The sequence below is a fragment of the Hyperolius riggenbachi genome, chromosome 1 (assembly GCF_040937935.1).
Source record: "Hyperolius riggenbachi isolate aHypRig1 chromosome 1, aHypRig1.pri, whole genome shotgun sequence".
Taxonomy (NCBI): Eukaryota; Metazoa; Chordata; class Amphibia; order Anura; family Hyperoliidae; genus Hyperolius; species Hyperolius riggenbachi.
The window spans coordinates 431,057,138-431,075,948 of NC_090646.1; the positions used below are offsets into that span (position 1 = coordinate 431,057,138).

The 18,811-nt window shown below is 41.6% G+C and overlaps 1 protein-coding gene across 1 annotated transcript in view; it reads left to right on the forward strand.

The window, feature by feature from the left end:
- Window positions 1-17,597, forward strand: part of DAPK1 (death associated protein kinase 1) — a 264,648-nt gene extending 247,051 nt beyond the window's left edge. The window contains exons 21-26 of the mRNA XM_068237212.1: window positions 140-328; window positions 4,243-4,440; window positions 7,889-8,027; window positions 8,165-8,285; window positions 9,968-10,156; window positions 14,391-17,597. Of these exons, the coding sequence (XP_068093313.1) occupies window positions 140-328; window positions 4,243-4,440; window positions 7,889-8,027; window positions 8,165-8,285; window positions 9,968-10,156; window positions 14,391-15,623 (2,069 nt within the window). The 3' untranslated portion in view covers window positions 15,624-17,597. The remainder of the gene's footprint in view (window positions 1-139; window positions 329-4,242; window positions 4,441-7,888; window positions 8,028-8,164; window positions 8,286-9,967; window positions 10,157-14,390) is intronic.
- Window positions 17,598-18,811: the final 1,214 nt, after the last annotated feature.

Below are 18,811 nucleotides of genomic sequence, written 5' to 3' on the forward strand. Positions count from 1 at the left end.
CAAGAAATGGAACAATCTGCTACCCTTTTCCTTATATGCAGTAAATTTAATAATCAGAACAGGTGGCCTAGAGGTGGTAAACATGCTAATCATTTTGACAAGGAATTGGAATATTTCTAATAGTTTGTTATATGTTTAGTTTCAGTGAGCATCTGTGACTTGTATCCCGGCTGTGAGAATGTCAGTGTGAGGAGTCGCAGCATGATGTTTGAGCCAGGCCTGACAAAAGGAGTTCTGGAGGTGTTTGTCTCCCCATCAAATCACCCTCACTCCTCTGTTGATGACCAGTCCACCAAAGCTATTGACATCCAGAATGCCAATCTCAATGGTATGAGCTAAATCATTCTTTCTTTTTTTAATTAAACTAGATAAGACATACCGGTAACCGTTATCCTTGCCTGTTACGGCTACAGTGATTTGTCTTGATTTAGGCCACCCTATGACGAAGGATGATCTTGTTTAAAAACGTAATGATCTGACAGATTGGATTTACTGGTTGATATTTGTTTGTCTGTATTAGTCTAAAGTATGTATTCTAGTTTGCTTTGTTTCTATTATTTTGTCTATATTCTGTCCATTGGCGTGGTGTAGTGGATAGTACTCTCGCCTTGCAGCGCTGGGTCCTCGGTTAGAATTCAAGCCAGGGCACTAACTATAATGAGTTTGTATGTTTGCATGGGTTTCCTCCGAGCACTATGGTTTCCTTCCACATCCCAAAAACATACAAATAAGTTAATTGGTTTTCCCTTAAAAATTGACCCTAGACTACAATGGACTATGGTAGGGACTAGATTGTGAGCTTCTCTGAGAGACAGTGACAAGACTATATATACACTCTGTACAGCACTGCAGAAGATGTTGGCACTATATAAAAACATAACTATAGATGATTGTTTTCATAATTAGGCTGAGAAGAAAATTAAATGTCAGTCTGGGGATCAGTAAAATCCATCAGGATAGAGGAACATACTGGCTTCCATCATGGCACTCTCTGTGCTCGACAGGTCCCCCTATGCCTGGATCTAAAGTCACCTGTTTATGCTGCAGTAGTGGTATGATCCTCTTTACACTTGCTGCTGCCACACTACTTCCAGCCACTGCCCTAGAGTGAATGGGAATGGGACTGGAAGCAGGATTCCCTGCAGTGTAGTATGAGGAGTCACACCGTAGGCGGTCAGCAGCATCAGATCCTAAACTTAAAGGTGCGTACACATGCACTACTATAAGGAATGACAGGTCCGTCGGACCCGCCCAGAGTCGGACCCTCCCACTGGGCGGGTATTCCAGCGATAGTAGAGCATGTGTACAGTCTGTTGGCAGACTGATGAGGCTGTTTCTGAGCGATCCGCTGAGCGAATCGTTCAGAAACAGTGTTATCAGTCTGCCGACAGACTGTACACACGCTCTGCTATCGCTGGAATGCCCGCCCAGTGGGAGGGTCCGACTGACCCGTCGTGCCTTATAGTAGTGCGTGTGTATGCACCTTAAAGGCCATCTCAAGTTGGTGATTGCCTTAGGATGGGTTTCTCTCTGCAAGACTTTTGTTTTTCCATGTGCTTATACTACAATTGAAATGTATCTACTTTTGAAACAACAGAATTATGCATAAATAACACCACTTATATTATATCCAAAAATATCATATTCTTTTAACAATCTTAGATCATTCTGTACATGGTCCTAAATCATTTAAATTCCAGTAACAATGACCCCCATGATATTCTAAACAAACATAATTAAGAGTATGGATCCAGCATTTAAGGCCAAAAAAGGTTTTCTTAAAATAATCTGTCCTGTGTCAGGAAACCTGGCTTTTGGTGCAAGTATGAAAACTCGTTCCATTGAGAGCGGAACTGGGTCACAAGGATCATAGTAACTAAAGTGCATCAACTCCTTTCATGCTACATTGAAAACCTTGATTGGAATGCCATTAACAATAATTGGTGTCCCTGACATTACAAAAAGGAGGGAAAAAAGTTCCAGGGCTGTGCAGTCGGAGCAATTTTAGGGTACCAGGAGTTGATGGTTTAATAAACTGAGGAGTCGGATGATTTTTGTACCCACTCCACAGCCCTGGAAAAAAACAAACCCTATACATGGCACATCATATGGAGTGTCACCTCCACTGGCACCATATCTGGCAGTCAGATAAAGCAAATATATCACATCCTGCATAAAATTGGGTCTTTCAATGTGAGAAATAGCGCTAGTGGATTGCCATTCCCCTCCAAGTCGCCAAATGCATCATGGTCAATGGACTTCTTCAGAAGCAGCAGTTTCAGCTCTAAAGTTATCTGATAAGAATCCGGTCAGAATGTCATATTTTCACATTTGGCTATTGCTGATACTATAAGTAATGCTATAAGTAATATGGCCCATCATTCAAATGAAAATGTCAGATAATAGTACATTATATCTGGTCTAACAATCTCACTTGTTAAGGTGGGGGATCACAAAATAAGTAGTTGGCTATAAAAACTGTTTCTATACAACATGGAACTGTAAGCTGAGCAATTGTGGATGTTTTCCAGCGGAATTCTATTAAATTATTTTATCCTTTTATCCCCCTATACATTCCTAGTAGTTTGGGTCACCCTGAGCTGCTTGGTTACTCTGTTGTACTGGTCCAAGCCCTATTTCATACAGCCTTATCAATCCCTGCCATGTACTGATGAGGACCAAAAGTCCGAAACAGGCTGTCTACATGTGGGTTTGTTATGGCTGTGTAAAACTGAAAGCTATAGGCTTGCTATACACCAGCGGTTCTGGATGCTTGCTTGGCTTAACAAGGGCGAAAAGGGATAATTTGCATATTCAGTGGTAGTGCATTGTGGGTAACCACAAATGTTCACTTATAACTGAATTATTGCAAATTTCCTTCTGTTTTAAGAAGGCAATTACACCAAGCTTTGCTTTTTTAGTAGGAGGGCTTTTTGGTTCCTTTTATCCCCCTATACATTCCTAGTAGTTTGGGTCACCCTGAGCTGCTTGGTTACTCTATTAAATTATGGAATGAGAGACAGAAATTAAATTCCATTTGAAGCAATCCTGCAGAAAACAAATTGATTTACAGCGGTTGCTTTAGCAACCAATCTTGCATCCATTGCATAAAACTATATCAATAAAATAAAGTCACTTTTGCCTTCATAAGATACTATTATTGTCATATGTGGTTTGTTTATTTTTTTTCTAAACACTTTTTTTTGCAAGTTGTGCATTGCAAAATAACAAGCAGTACAGTATGTACATACATCATATGGGTGATTCGGGGATGATCACAAACATTTTAAAACCATGCATACGCAAGATAAAGATTAGACTATATGAGTAATAAGGAGTTGTCAATTAGCAACCCCGCGCAATGCATTATCAAGCGTGCAAGACATATACAGTACAGTAATTGCAAATAAATAAAAAGGAGGAAAAAACAAAGGGGGGGAAAAGAAACTCACCACAAAAATAATTAAGCAACTATAACTCTTGGAGCGGTTGATGTAAAATAGTGCAAAATATAAAAGGCGTATAAAGTATTCAGGCTGCTGCATAGCAGGATTTATCCAAACTAGACTGCAGAATCTGAGCCTGTTAAAGGGGATGCTTTCCATTGAGCCCAAACTCAACCAAACTTGTTAAGGCAACCCTGCTGAACATTCACCAATTTTAACCAGGGGTAACATTGCATTGACAAGTCTAGTCCATTGATGGATGGTAGGCGGAGAGGGTGTCAGCCACTGCAGGGCTATAGATTTATTGTCAAAGATGTGAATTGTCTTAAAAATGGGCTTTCAAATGTTAACTGCTGCTCTTCAAAAACTCCAGAGGCAATATTTAGGATGACAATGTAGGGGCTTCTGTAATACATCAGCCAGACATCTAGTCACAGACTTCCAAAAACTAGCTACAGATGGACATGTCCAAAAGAGATGCCAAAATCTGCATCCAGAGGCGAGCACCTAGTGCACCTAGAGTCAGAAGTACGTTTGATTTTTAGCCATACACTTGGGGGTCAAGTATGCCTGTTGCATTATGTAAAATTCAATGTTTGCTGCTGGCAGAAATGGGAGCTGATGATGGAGTCCAAAGCCTCTTCAGATTCCTCCATGTCTAGTTAGCACAATGATCTTTTGTTAGATGCAGTCATTCATAGTATCTTTATTAAGAAATGTTTTGGTTAGCAGGTATTTGGAAATATGTAGCTAGCTGAGCTCTGGCATTCATCTAACCTGTGCTCTGTTGTTGTAGGTGTTGGTGATTTCAGTGTCTGGGAGTTTTCTGGAAACCCTACTTACTTCTGCAGCTATGACTACTTTGCTGCAAATGACCCCTCATCAATTCACATGGTAGTGTTCAGCCTTGAGGAACCATACGAGACTCAGTTAAATCAGGTTATATTCTTGCTCAACTTTCTCAAGTCCCTCATGCCTGTGGAGGAGCCTATAGGTATGCCATTGTGATTGTGTTCTGTTTACTTGCTAAAAGAAAAGATAGTGAATGTTTATAACACAAACAGTTCATATCGACACTATAAACAAACAGACCGGATCCTAACGGAGCTGAACGGATCCTGTGTTTATCAATAGGTTCTGTTCACGAAGCTCCAGTATTTGTTCGGCACCACAAGTTTATGTAACGGAGGGTCACAGATCAAAAACTGATGCCTATTAGAAACTGAACTGTTTCAGTTTTTATTTACATGGATCAGTTTTTAATCCGTCCAGTGGTTATCAAACCGGTCCTACGAAAGCCGAGGTCCTCACACATTTTTGACACAGCTCAAATAATTGATGGGTCTGAATCAGGAAAGGCGTGGTCCATCAGGCAGAACACAGTCCTCTCTTTCTCAGTCCATCCTAAACACTGGCATGGATCTGGCCCTCCAGGCCTGGAGTTCGACACCTGTGGTCCAGTGTGAACTGGGCCTTAGTAAGGCAGTAATGCATACTTTTTTATAGGCACTGTGGCATCCAGGATTAGGCAAAGCAATCCACTGTTCATTATGCAGAATTTGTTACTTGTTGCCTTTATATCACACGCAAAGGAAATTATAGTTATTAAAGTGGACCTGAACTCAGAACTCCTCTCTGTGCTAAAAGATACACAACAGCATAATAACCTTTAAATGACCACTACCACGAAATATTTCATTTTTAAACACCCCCCCCAACAGTACTTACACCAAACATACAGAAGATTCACTGTGACATTTATTTCAATATCTAATATGGCCCTTTAACTATCCACATGTCACTGTACCCTCTATGTGTCAGTCCCTGCACTAGTGCTGACGGACTTCTGTAACTGTAATCCCATCAAAGGCGAACCCTTGGCAAGCATTGTAAATAAAGTAAATGACTTTTTTTTTTTCCCCCTTGGCCCCAACTGCCATAACCTGATGGAAACTCACACGCTGCAACCGATGTTCTTCCGACCTCGAAAGGCCCCGGCACTCTCTGCACGCCAGGCAATCAGGGAGGCAGCTCTCAGTGCAGCGCGGGCACCACTTCTCATTGCGCATTCACGCTGGAGCCGTTCTCCCCGTCCATTCAATCACCGCTGCTCTTGCCTGCTTGCAATGACACACAAGCGCAGAGCAGCTTTTAGGAGAGCGGCGAGATATAAATGAAAGAGTATGTATTTATTTTTCAAATACAGACATGTGGGCAACAGTTTGGACTTCACATTTACAACTCAGCATGCTAGATATTAGATATTGAAATAAATGTCACAGTGAATCTTCTGTATGCTTGGTGTAACTACTGTGGGGGTGTTTAAAAATGAAATCTTTCGCGGTAGTGCTCATTTAAACAAAAAACGTGTTGGTTACAGCTGATAAAAATCCTAAAATAAATCTGCACTTTTTCTACTTCCTGATTCACTGAAGCAGACGTATTGTTTACAGCCTGTGCTTTCAAATGGGCTTATCTGTCTTATCTGCCATGGCAGTCATGTGACACAGGGGGATCAAATTGCAGCTTGTGATTAGACACAAATGAGAGGTAATAACACAGGCTAAACTCTCTAAATACATTCAGGGTGCATTTATCTGCGTTTTCATTCTGTTCTGTCAGTTCAGGTCCACTTTAATTGTCACAGCTGTTTTTTTCATGAGTGAATGTTGTTGTCTCCTGTTACCACATGAGGTCGCCACATGAACACTTCCAGGACATTCTTTTCATCATATCAAAATCACTAAGCTGGCTTAGCTGCAGCTATGTAATAAAATTATACCGAAGAAGCAATGTACATTTATTTCCATGTATAAAGCCGCATCTACACGAGTAGATGCGGCCGCAATGCTCCTTATCAATTGAGCCGCTGACGCGGCTCGATTGATAAGATCCGACAGGACGGATCTCCACACCGCCGATTCCCTGTTCGATCCCCGCGAGGGGACAATGGCAGGGAATCGTGCGGGAGATAAGCGGCGCCGGCGGGCACGAGCGGGGAATCGAATGCGGCGCACGCGTGCCGAGCGGGGACGCGGCAGGCACGCGGAGGAGGCGATCCGGCGGCTAATCGAGCCGACGGATCGCTACAACCTCTCCCCGTGTAGACGGGGCTTAAATGCCTTACAGGTAAAGGAAGAGAAAGCACTGTCGCATGACCAAAAAATGATAAATTTTTTTGCTTTAACAATATTTATTGAAGTGATGCAAACAGATAAGGAACATCCTATACACGTGGCATATAAACAAGGGAAAAGTAAGGGAAGCTTGAACGACAGGTAGTACTTGCAGCAATGTATTTTGCATAATCAACTGGCCCTGAAGGTCTCTAATCAGATATGTCCTTTGCTTTCCTTTTTCCAAATTGCTCAAACACACAATGGGCATGATTCACAAAGCTTTTTTTTTCACCAGTTTTCCTATGTTTTCACCTTATCTATGTTAAGGGGCCCATACACCTCATGATGTACCTGCCGATATACAGCAGATTCTATCACTGTGATTGAATCTGCTGTGAAATCGTTGTGCAAACGCTGACAGAACGATCGATTTCCGTCCAAAATCAATCGTTCCAGACGATCCGTCCGTGCAGAAGATTTTGCTCAATCACCGGCAGGTCGGGAGTGCATCGATAGCGGCGTTGGAATGCCCGGCGACGGAAGCTAGCTGCAATACATTACCTGTTCCGCTGGCGCGTGTCCCCGCTCTCTCCGCTGTCTTCTTCTCCACGCTGGGCTCAGAGTTCGGCTGGCTTCACTGAACTTCCTGTCCCGGCAGGAAGTTTAAACAGTAGAGCGCCCTCTACTGTTCCCTGGACAGGAAGTCCAGTGAAGCCAGCCGGACTCTGAGCCCAGTGTGGAGAAGACAGCGGAGACCGGGGGACTTGCGCCGGCGGAGCAGGTAATGTATAGCTGGCGGGGGGGGGGGGCAGCTTTACAGATGGTGAATTGCTTTCATGCTGAAATCGATTCACAATCTGTTTGCAGTAAAGGCAGCCATACGATCCCTCTCTGATCAGATTCGATCAGAGAGGGATCTATCTGTTGGTCGATCTGATGGCAAATCGACCAGTGTATGGCCACCTTTACTTTAGCTCCCAGAGAGCAAAAATGTAATATAATTGAGGTAAGAAAAGTAATATTGAAATGAAGTTAATTAGGAACAACGTACTTTGAGTGATTATTTTGCTGGTAAATGTGCTGAAAGATTATGTTTTATCAATTAGGTATAAAATAAGTGATTTATGAGAAGTTTTGTGAATAGAGCTCAATGACATATTGACCATTTTCCATGTCTCGGGGGTGTCTATGCATTGTAATCACTTCAGTGTAATGCTTCACACCTGGCGGGGGTGTCATACTATTTCTGGGATTGGAAGATATAGTCATCATGTGGGCTACATGAAGTAATAGTGCCTTTCTCTTGTTGTTGTTCTGTGACAGCATATGGGGGAAAGCTGAAGACTCTTCTTCCAGTGGTCCTGGTTGCCACCCATGCAGACATTGTGAACCTTCCACGTCCAGCTGGTGGCGAGTTCGGATATGACAAGGATACATCCTTACTGAGAGAAATAAGGAACAAGTAATGAAGTGTGGATGAGACAGAATGTCTGACGGTCAATGAGAGCGATTGTGTGTATATGTGAAGATGACTCTGTACATTCTCTGCTGAAATATTCTGAGAGCAGATGTGCAACATGTCATTTCTCTAATTCCCAGGTTCGGCAATGACCTTCAGATTTCTGACAAGCTTTTTGTGCTGGATTCTGGTGCTTCTGGCTCCAAGGACATGAAGCTGCTACGCAATCACCTGCAGGAGCTACGGGGCCAGCTCATTTCTGTAAGTCCAAAGCGTCTGCTAAAGGAAAGGTTTCAAGGGTTTTGTTTTTTCTTTAATTTTACATTATTAGAATTTCTACTAAAAATAGTCAGATGTATTTTAATCAAGAAATGAGAAAGTAATATTTAGATCTCTGCCTGGGGGTCTGGCTGGAAATATTTGCATGACACAGAGACATTTTTATTAAAAATGCTCCTGGGTGGCAGTTGTAGAACGAGCATCGTACACACATGCTATTCACCCCCGAGCAGCATGCTCTGCTCTGTGGAGAGGATGGGGGGGGGTTGTGTAAGGGTACATACACACATCCAATGATTGCCACATTTTATCACTTTTATGTAGTATGAGAGCTTACCAATTCAGTCTGTTATTGAGTTAGCCCTCATACTACATGGAGATGGTGAAATTTGGCAGTCAAAATTGGATGTGTGCATGCACCCTAAAGGTGGCCATACATCTAGCAGTGATGGGCAGATTCGACTGAGAGACTAATCTCTTCTCTGATCAGAGGGAGATTGGTCAGCTTCCCATACATTGTAGGCCAATTCCCGATTGATTTCAGCTTTAAACCTTGCTGGAATCGGCCTAGACATTGTCAGATCTGACAAAATTAGCTGCATGCTTGTCTCTGGTGTTATTCAGACACTACTGCAGCCAAATAAACCAACAGGGTTGCCAGACAGTTTGTATTGTTTAAAAGGCAATAAATATGGCAGCCTCCATATCCCTCTCCCTTCAGTTGTTCTTTGAGTGGCACACACAGCGGGAGCTTCTGTTGATGCTCACATAAAAGCAATGGGCATGGTATGAGCGTGACTTGGCATGTGGAAAATGAGGCTTGCGATGGGAGACGTGTACTGACTTTCCCAGTGTAAATGTAACATGTATACTAGCTTATGTTTTTACCTATATAAAGACATATTTGCACAAGCTGCATGAAAACCAGTGACATGTTGTTTTGAAATATTTTGTGTTTAGTTAACCTCCTTAGTGGTAATCCCAAGTCAGGCTCGGGATGGAAATCCGCAGCTCAGAGCGGTAATCCCAAGCCTGAGTGAGTTATATGCAGGAGCTGCTGCAGATCTCACTGTGGTATGTTTTGTTTTTTTCTCGTTTTTAGGGTCTAAAAGTTGTGAAAAAATTGCACAGCTTTTAGACCCTAAATCTGGAAATAATCCTAACGCCACAGAGGTTAAATATGTCTGCATGTGTATATTGCTGAACAAAATAAATACACAATTTTTCATGTCTATTAATTTACTATACAGTATTGTATAATATGTCAGTGTACAATAATAACCAATGTTTAAACGACCTGTTCCCTATAAAATGTATAGGTTAACTCCACAAGTAGTAATTTTTCCTTTCTTGAGTGCCAAAGATGTCTTCTAATAATATCTGTAGTGGTGATGTTCTCGGTGCCTGGAGCCCATAGCATTACCATTACCTGGATGGCTGTTATATTTCAATCCGGTTTCCATTAAAAGGAATTCTCTGTTAATAGCTGAACCAGTAAAAATGTGATACCAATACATGATATTGATTGCATATAATAATCATATATCATGCAATGCTATCCATCGGTTTCTTCTCCCCTAGTGGAAAAATGTATGTATTTCTTTGTTTTAAATTGTGAGGAATTTATGGGATGCGGCAATTACAATAATTATTTCTTGTTCTAGGATTGTCCTCCAATGACACCTTTATGTGAGAAGGTGCTCTCAACCCTCCCGTCATGGAGGAAGCAGAATGGTCCCAATCAGTTGCTCTCATTCCAGCAGTTTGTGTATGATGTGCAGGAGCAGTTGAATCCACTGGCCACTGAAGATGATGTCCGCAATCTAGCCCAACAGCTGCACAGTATGGGAGAAGTAAGTAGTTCCTCCCTTCCACATGATGAATAGCCACATTACATACATAGCAATAGCATAACATTTACATACAGTCAAAGTGATAATTGTATTTGATTCTCATTACCTGTGTTTATACAAGTAGCACATTACCTATCAACACTGCATGCACTTCATGCTAGAGTGATTCCGTTATTATTGGAGTGGTTTACCCTATTCTCATACATGAATTACTCATCTTCACACGCCTGCATTATGCATCTTATCAGATATCAGGCCAGATATTTCTGTAGAGCTGCACAGTAGTGCCTCAAGTGATTCAAATCCACTGGCAGTGTGAACAGCCCAATTAGACTAGTGCACTATTGTTTCCCTGTATGAAAGCTGAAGCAAAAGTAGCATACAAGCTTTGTTAGATTAATATACATGTGCATGCTTATTGTAGTGATGGAGAGAATTATTTAGCGGTGGAATTTTTCCCAATATCTAAAGCCCTCATCTTCTAACGGCTTTATGCTGGGTACACACGGTAGGATTTTCCATGCGATTTTGCGACCCGATCGTTTTTCCCACACTATTCTGCGCTCTATTTTCTTATCTACATTCGTTTTTCTTTTTTTCCATTCACCGCTATGAGAGATCAAGCGCAGAAACGATCGGGAGCAATATCGGACATGACTGATTTTATCAATTGGATCCATCTATCGCACGGAAAATCATACCGTGTGTATTAGGCATTAGATTGACATTTCGAATAGATTAGATCAAATCTGCCAATGATCTCCCTGATGAAACTTTCCATCCATTTTGGACAGCTCATACATCAAAGCTGTGATTGGACATGGCAGTAACTTTTATGGATTGGGTAAGGGAGAAGCAGCAGTAAGGGATTTTGGTTTACATTGCCTTGACAGGTCTTTGATCAGTACAAAGCTAATTGAAATGTGATTGAGATTGAATGATGAAAGTTGGTAAAACTATTGATACTCCCTGTTCCATTACTGACCAGAGAGTAGACATCCTCATCTTGGGTGTCGCCTATCTCCATCTTATGGCAGGGACTGTGCAACCAAAATGAAAAAATTAATTTTAAAAAAAGAAAACCAAAACAAACTGTCCTAGGACTAGATCTGGACAACATTAGTTAAGGCACTCTTATAACATTTTGTTTACTGCAAAAGTGTTTGTGTGTCTTGACATAAATTTTGTTATTTAGTACTGTGTTTTTGTGTAAGTTTCACTTCTCTATGTGGCAGTCAGTGAATGAATGGTGACTTCTTTGTGGCTGGTTTGTGGAGTGATGTATGTTTGCCATCTTCCCCATGTATATTACTGGAGTGGCCACACAGTTTTCCTGTGCCCATGGAATGGCCAAAATTAAAGAGCTTTTTCAAAAAACTGCTTAGGCTCGGTTCACATTGAGCCTCAAATAGCTTACGTTCCGCTCCGATGAGCGGAAACGCAGCAGCGGAAGCAATGCTTTTCCGATGGGAAAGTTCACGTTGCTACGTTCCGCTCAGTTCCACTCCCTGCGTTCCGCTCATCGGAGCGGATGTTTCCGACCTGCACAATCCTTACGCTCCACTTCGCGGAACGCAGCGCAGAAGTGGATGTTAGGCTCAATGTGAACCAAGCCTAATGCTGGGCATACACGGATGCAATTATGCGCCTGATCGAGCCGCTGGCTCGATCCCGGCTCGTCCCCGGATCGATCCCGGCTCGTCCCCGGATCGATTCCCGCTCGGCCCCGCGGGAGCTTCTTATCTTCCGCTCGTTTTTGTCCCATTGTCCGCCCGTGGGGATCAAGCGCAGTATCGATCTTGCAGGGTATCGGACACGTCGGAAATCATCAATCGAGCCATCAGCGGCTCGATTGATGAGAAGCAATCCATCCGTGTATGCCCAGCATTAGAGTGGTAAGTGAATCTGGCACAGAATCAGGAGAACAGTGCTAGGTAAAATTAATCTTTTAGGGAATCTTGTAGTGAGAGTGAGATAAAGGCTGTTATCTTAATGCTGTGAATACATGATGCGTTTTTCAGCTCGATTCTCCACTCGATCGATTTTGGCGCTTGATTCTCTTATCTTCCGCTCGTTTTTCTTATCTTTTTCCATTTACTTCTATGAGAAATCGAGCAGTAAACATAGAACGTGAGATCGGACATGTTGCAAATTATCAATAGAACCATCTATCTGCTGGAAAAATGCATGGTGCGTTCCCTATATGTCTGGCTATCATGTTATTTTGCCATTGTATTTTTTCTCACACATATGAAACAAGCAGGTAGCTACGGTAGTGAAATCAGACTCAGTGACTCAGAAAGTATTGAGAACATTGGATTAGTTATAGAGCCAGGCAAGTAGCATTTTTAAAAGCACATGAGATGAAAGTCTCTGTATCAAGGTGCGTACACACGTCAGATAAAAGTCTTTGGAAAAGGCAAGATCGCAGACCAATTTTACTCCCTTTCATGTAGTATGAGAGCCATACTCTACACAGTCTATTCTATTGAGCTGAACTCCCCATCAGATAAAAATCTTTGCAAGACGCTGCACACAAAGATGCTGTACACACGCAACAGATCAGTATCTGCAAAAGATCTGTTCCTGCAAAAGATCCATTCCTGCAAAATGCATTCATAGTCTATGAGATCTGCAGACTGTGTAGGTATGGCTCTCATACTACATGAAAGGGGGTAAAATTGGTCTGTGATCTTTCATTTTCCAAAGACTTTTATCTGACGTGTGTACCCACCTTCAGTCTTTGTACAGTTGTTTAAAATTATTCAACCCCCACTGAAATTGAGTGTTTTGGACAGTTTGACATTGATTTTGATCATTTCAGTCATCTTGTTTACAATTAAATCAAAAAGGCACTTGTAAATCAGACAAATATAACATTTATAATGAAATGACCACAAATATCTTTTCTGTGCTCACATCATTATCAATTTTATTCAACCCCCAAGTGACATTCATTCTTAGTACTTAGTACAACATCCTTTTCCAGTTATAACAGCTTTTAAACGTGAAGCATAGCTTAACACAAGTGTCTTGCAGCGATCTACGGGTATCTTAGCCCATTCTTCATGGGCAAAAGCCTCCAGTTCCGTCACATTCTTAGGCTTGTGTGCTGCAACTGCTTTCTTTAAGTCCCACTAGAGGTTCTCAATCGGATTCCAGCCTTTAATCTGCAACCTATCTAGTGGACTTGGAGGTATGCTTGGGATCATTGTCCTCTTGAAGGTCCAACGTCTCCCAAGCCTCAGGTTTGTGACGGACTGCATCACATTTTCATCCAATATCTCCTGGTACTGAAGAGAATTCATGGTACCTTGCACACGCTGAAGCTTCCCTGTACCTGCAGAAGCAAAACAGCCCCAAAGCATGATTGACCCCCCCCCCCCCCCCCCCCCCCCCCCCACCATGTTTCACAGTAGACGAGGTGTTTTTTTCTTCATAGGCCTTGTTCTTGCTCCTCCAAACATAGAATTGATCCATGGGCCCAAAGTTCTAATTTTGTTTCATCAGTCCACAGAACACTATCCCAAAACTTTAGAGCATGGTTGCAGATTAAAGGCTGGAACATTTTGGAGTTGCCGTCGCAGTCACCAGACTTAAATCCGATTGAGAACCTCTGGTGGGACTTTGCAGTTGTAGCGCGCAAGCCTAATAATGTGACTGAACTGGAGGCTTTTGCCCATGAAGAATGGGCTAAGATACCCATAGATCGCTGCAAGACACTTGTGTCAAGCTATGCTTCACGTTTAAAAGCTGTTATAACTGGAAAAGGATGTTGTACTAAGTACTAAGAATGAATGTCACTTGGGGGTTGAATAAAAGTGATAGTGATGTGAGCACAGAAAAGACATTTGTGGTTATTTTATTATAAATATTATGTTATATTTGTCTGACTTACAAGTGCCTCTTTGATTTAATTGTAAACAAGATGACAGAAATGATCAAAATCAATGTCAAACTGGGCAAAACACTCAATTTCAGTTGAATAATTTTGAACACAACTGTATGTGTGGTGTCCAGTTTGAAAGCAACAGCGTGCAATTGTAGTGGTATTGGCTGTATTAGTATTATTTTATTGCTACTACTACTACTACTACTTGAATGTAACTATTACATTTACAACAATTAGTGGACAGTTATATGGTTCCATATATTAAATCATTTTAACTAAGTACTGTACTATTGTGGCATACCGTTCTTGGTATAATTAATCCTTACATTTTGCTTTATACAGATTAACATCATGCAAAGTGAAACTGTCCAAGATGTGGTGCTTTTAGATCCAAGATGGCTGTGTACAAATGTTCTCGGGAAACTACTGTCAGTGGAGAATCCTAAAGCTCTTCACCACTACAGAGGAAGATACACCATGGAAGATATCCAACGTTTGGTTTCAGACAGTGATGTGGAAGAACTTGTGCAGGTTCTAGATGCTATGGACATTTGTGCACGGGATCTGAGCAGTGGAACTATGGTAGATATTCCTGCCCTCATTAAAACCGATAGCTTGCATAGGTCATGGACTGATGAAGAGGAGGACATCTTAGTTTATGGAGGTGTTAGAATTGTTCCTGTGGAACACCTTACTCCATTCCCTTGTGGAATATTCCATAAAGTCCAAGTCAATCTCTGCAGGTGGATACACCAGCAAAGTGCTGAAGGTGATGCCGACATACGTCTGTGGGTAAATGGATGTAAGCTAGCAAACAGAGGGGCTGAAGTTTTGGTGTTGCTGGTCAACAATGGTCAAGGGATTGAGGTACACGTGCGAGGACTTGAAACTGAGAAGGTTAAGTGTTGTTTACTCCAAGAGTCTATTTGCAGTATCATTGATAACTTATTTGCAGCCACCCTGCCAGGGCTTTTAACTGTAAAACATTATTTAAGCCCACAGCAGCTAAGGGAACACCATGAGCCAGTAATGGTTTATCAACCCAGAGACTTTTTCCGAGCCCAGGCTCAAAAGGAGACCTCACTGGCAAACACAATGGCTGGCTACAAGGAAAGCTTTAGCAGCATCTTGTGCTTTGGATGCCTGGAGATTTACTCCCAAGGAAGCCTAGGCATGGATCATCACACCTCAGACCTGAATATTCTTGTAAGAAGAAAACTCAGTCGCCTTTTGGATGCTCCAGATCCCATGGGAAAGGACTGGTGTCTTCTAGCCATGAACTTGGGCCTTCCAGAGTTAGTTGCCAAATATAACGCCAACAGTGCGGCACAAAAACAATTTCTAGAGAGTCCTGTGTGTGCTCTTCTACAGGAATGGGGAAATGCTCCTGATAGCACTGTAGCAATATTAATGTCAAAACTGAGGGAGCTTGGACGTCGGGACGCAGGAGACTTTCTGCTCAAGTCATCCTCCGTGTTTAGAGTGAACTTGGATGTGCATGGACAGGAGGCCTATGCCGCAAGTTGCAACAGTGGCACATCCTATAACTCAATTAGCTCAGTAGTTTCACGATGACTGACTCTTCCATTATGAACTCCTATTTGCTCTACTGCTACCAGTGTAATGCTTAGTTATTATATACGATATTATTAGGGTATGGGTTATAAGTCATTAATTTATGAGCATTCCATTGATGAATGTTACATGCCCTAAAACATTGTACTTGGTGATCTTTCTACTTTTTAATAAGAATTGTTGCCTTTTATCGTAGATTTTTTAAAGGCTCATACTTTGAATTTTTCAATCCTGACTTCTATATCTAGAATGTGCTGCTAACTACTGCCACCTGAATGGATAAAAGCCGTTCCTTTTATTTAAAAAAAAAATGGTTATTTTATACATGTTAATAATGAAGGTGCTCAAATGCACATTTTTTCATTTATACTCAGTTTTCCATATCTGATTGGCTAGGTTTACAGAATATACCCAAATGTGGGATTCTGCTGTTTTATTGGAGGGAGATTATGCGTTAGGAGAAGAATGTGAGTGCCTTGTTGGAAATGGGTCAGAAGTATACCTCTGGGTCATAGACCCAGAGGCAAAGGTGCCAAGGGTAGAGAGTGATTCTATTATCACTGTATCCCTTCCATTGTCTTTTTTTTTTAAGTAATGGACCAATTATTTCACTGTTTGGGCAGACATACAGTCATACATTTTTTGTTTTTGGTCCACTTCAAAATTTTTAGGCTAGGTAGGAAATGTGGGCTGGAGGTGTCAATAAATGAGAGTAATAATGGCCTGTTATGATTAAAATCCCTGTTATCTCCACAATAGCCTTCAATAGCTTCTGCAACCGGTCCCCATTACAGGTACTGGGGGTCCAAGTCACTTGCAGAAGTCACATACGTGTTTATTTAATCTGCTGCTGTTTCTCTGGCTGCTAAATGCTTCTGCACTGTTAATAGTAGAACACTTCTGCATAAACATCAACTGAGAGGCCATTTTCTGAAATGGAGCAGTAAAGAGGAGCAGTGACACGTTGAATACACACTGTTCCAGTTACTCTGAGCAACTAGACCCCCAGCACCTGCTAAAGACTATGGTTGGGAAAATGTAGTGATGGTTATCAGGGTTGTAATAAGGGCTGAATTAGTAGTATGTTACCCAGCCCACCCTCCTCACTCCAGCCTTATAAAGCAGATATCAGATGCAAGTTGGTCAGTGTCCCAGGAATAGCTGAACCCTTTGCATCTTTGGCTGTTGATCTGTGGTTACAGTGTAGGTAAATCTTGCCCTGTGTTTTTTTTTTTTTTTTCCTTCATCATGCTGTCTACCTCTTCATCACTGTCTGCATCATAATCCTAAAAACTACGGTTGTTAAAAACCCAACTAAAACACATTCTACATTAATGTAGAACCTTGGGTTTTGTTTTCCAGTGCAGTCTACATATCTACACAATACTACTCTGTGGCTCAGGTACACAAGTAATTTAACCATTCAAAACGTTACACGTCAAAGTATTAGAGGCTTTGTCCACTTAGCAGATTCAGTGATTGACAAATTTTTAACAAAGCTTTATTTTCTTGTTTGTTGCTTGGTCATTTATTAAATAATCAGCATTTCCAAAAAAAAAGTAAAAATGTGAAATCTTTTACCAGTCTCATCTCAGGTATAGGTTCTTACAGTCACTCCAAACTTTGTGTAAGACTTGTATCATAGGCAGTCCTGCAACAAACACCCACTGCAATATTTCTATGTTAGGAACAGCAGGCATCTGTGTTATTATTACTATCGGCAAGGGCATGTTCATAGATTTCCTATACTTGAAATAAATACAAGGATTTTATTGCTAGGACTTTAACTCGCTGCCAATACAGAGGGAAATCTTTCATTTATGTGTTTTCTCTTGAAGATGCATGTGATGAATGGAATATTCTATATGTATATAGAGGAATTACATTTCCATTTTTAATCTTTGGTTTGTAGAACAATTTTAAATCCTGTTTTTTATATGTACATATCAATAAATAAACATGTTGCCTGTTAAACATTTCCATTTGTATGTATAAATATATAAATCACATGAGGTCACATGCTCATTTTTTTTCTGTAAAGAGTTGCATGAAAGTGGTTCTTGTGACACTGCAGGAAAATCAGCCCCAGAAGACGGTTTAGCAAGAAAAAAAAGTCTGCATTTGATTTGTCACTTCCTGTCCTGCTGTTTCAGCATCTTGACAGATGTCAGCTGCATCCTGCTGCTCTGTCATGAATGACATGTTGGGCAGAGCTTTAAAGTATACCTGAGACCAGTAAAATAAAATAAAAAAATTATACCTGGGGCATCCTCCAGTCCCCTTCAGGCTGATTGGTTCCTCACCGCCTTCCCAGACCGCCTGGATCTGCCGCTAGGTGGCCCGGTAATCCGTCAGTCGATGCAGTGTAGACCCAGGCACTCCTGTGGCCAGGAGCGTTCTGTGCTTGCGCAATAGTACTGCAAAGGGTCAGAACTCTCCCGGCGACTGGTTTGTGAGGAGGAGCGTGTGGCTGGGCTGTGCATGCGCAATGCATCCTGACTGGTGGAATTCCAGGCCACTTAGGGGAGGATCCAGGTAGCCTGGAAGGACTATGAGGGAGCAATCAGCCAGAAGAGGGCTGGAGGAAGCCTCAGGTATGAGTATTTTTTTATTTTACTTGTCTTTGGTTTCCTATTTAAAATTGATGTGCTATGTGGTATAGGAATCCATTCCTCACTGAAACCATTCCTTTCAGACTTCGGGTGGCAATCTATAATGCTAGGTACACACGATGTGTTTTTTGGTCGATTTTCCATCCTATCGATTTCCGATTCGATTTCCGTTATCTTTTCTTATCTACTATTTCTATTCACTTCTATGAGAAATCGATCAGAAACACGGTCGAAAATAAGATCGGACATGTCGGAAATTATCTATCGAACCATACATCTAACACAAAATTGTATAGTGTGTACCTAGCATAAGTGTACAGTCAGCCTTATGCTGAGAATACACGGGTCGATTCTGGCGCTTGATTCTGGGCCCGATCGTTTTGCCTGCTCAATGCTCTTATCTTCTGCTCGTTTTTCTTATCTTTTTTCAATTCACTTCAATGTCAAATCGAGCAGCAAAACAAATCGAGCGGTGATCGGACATGTCGGAAATTATCAATCTAATCAGCTCAGAATTGAGACGTGTATTCCCAGCATTAAGGTGCCCATAAATCTAGCGATATATGGGCAAACTTG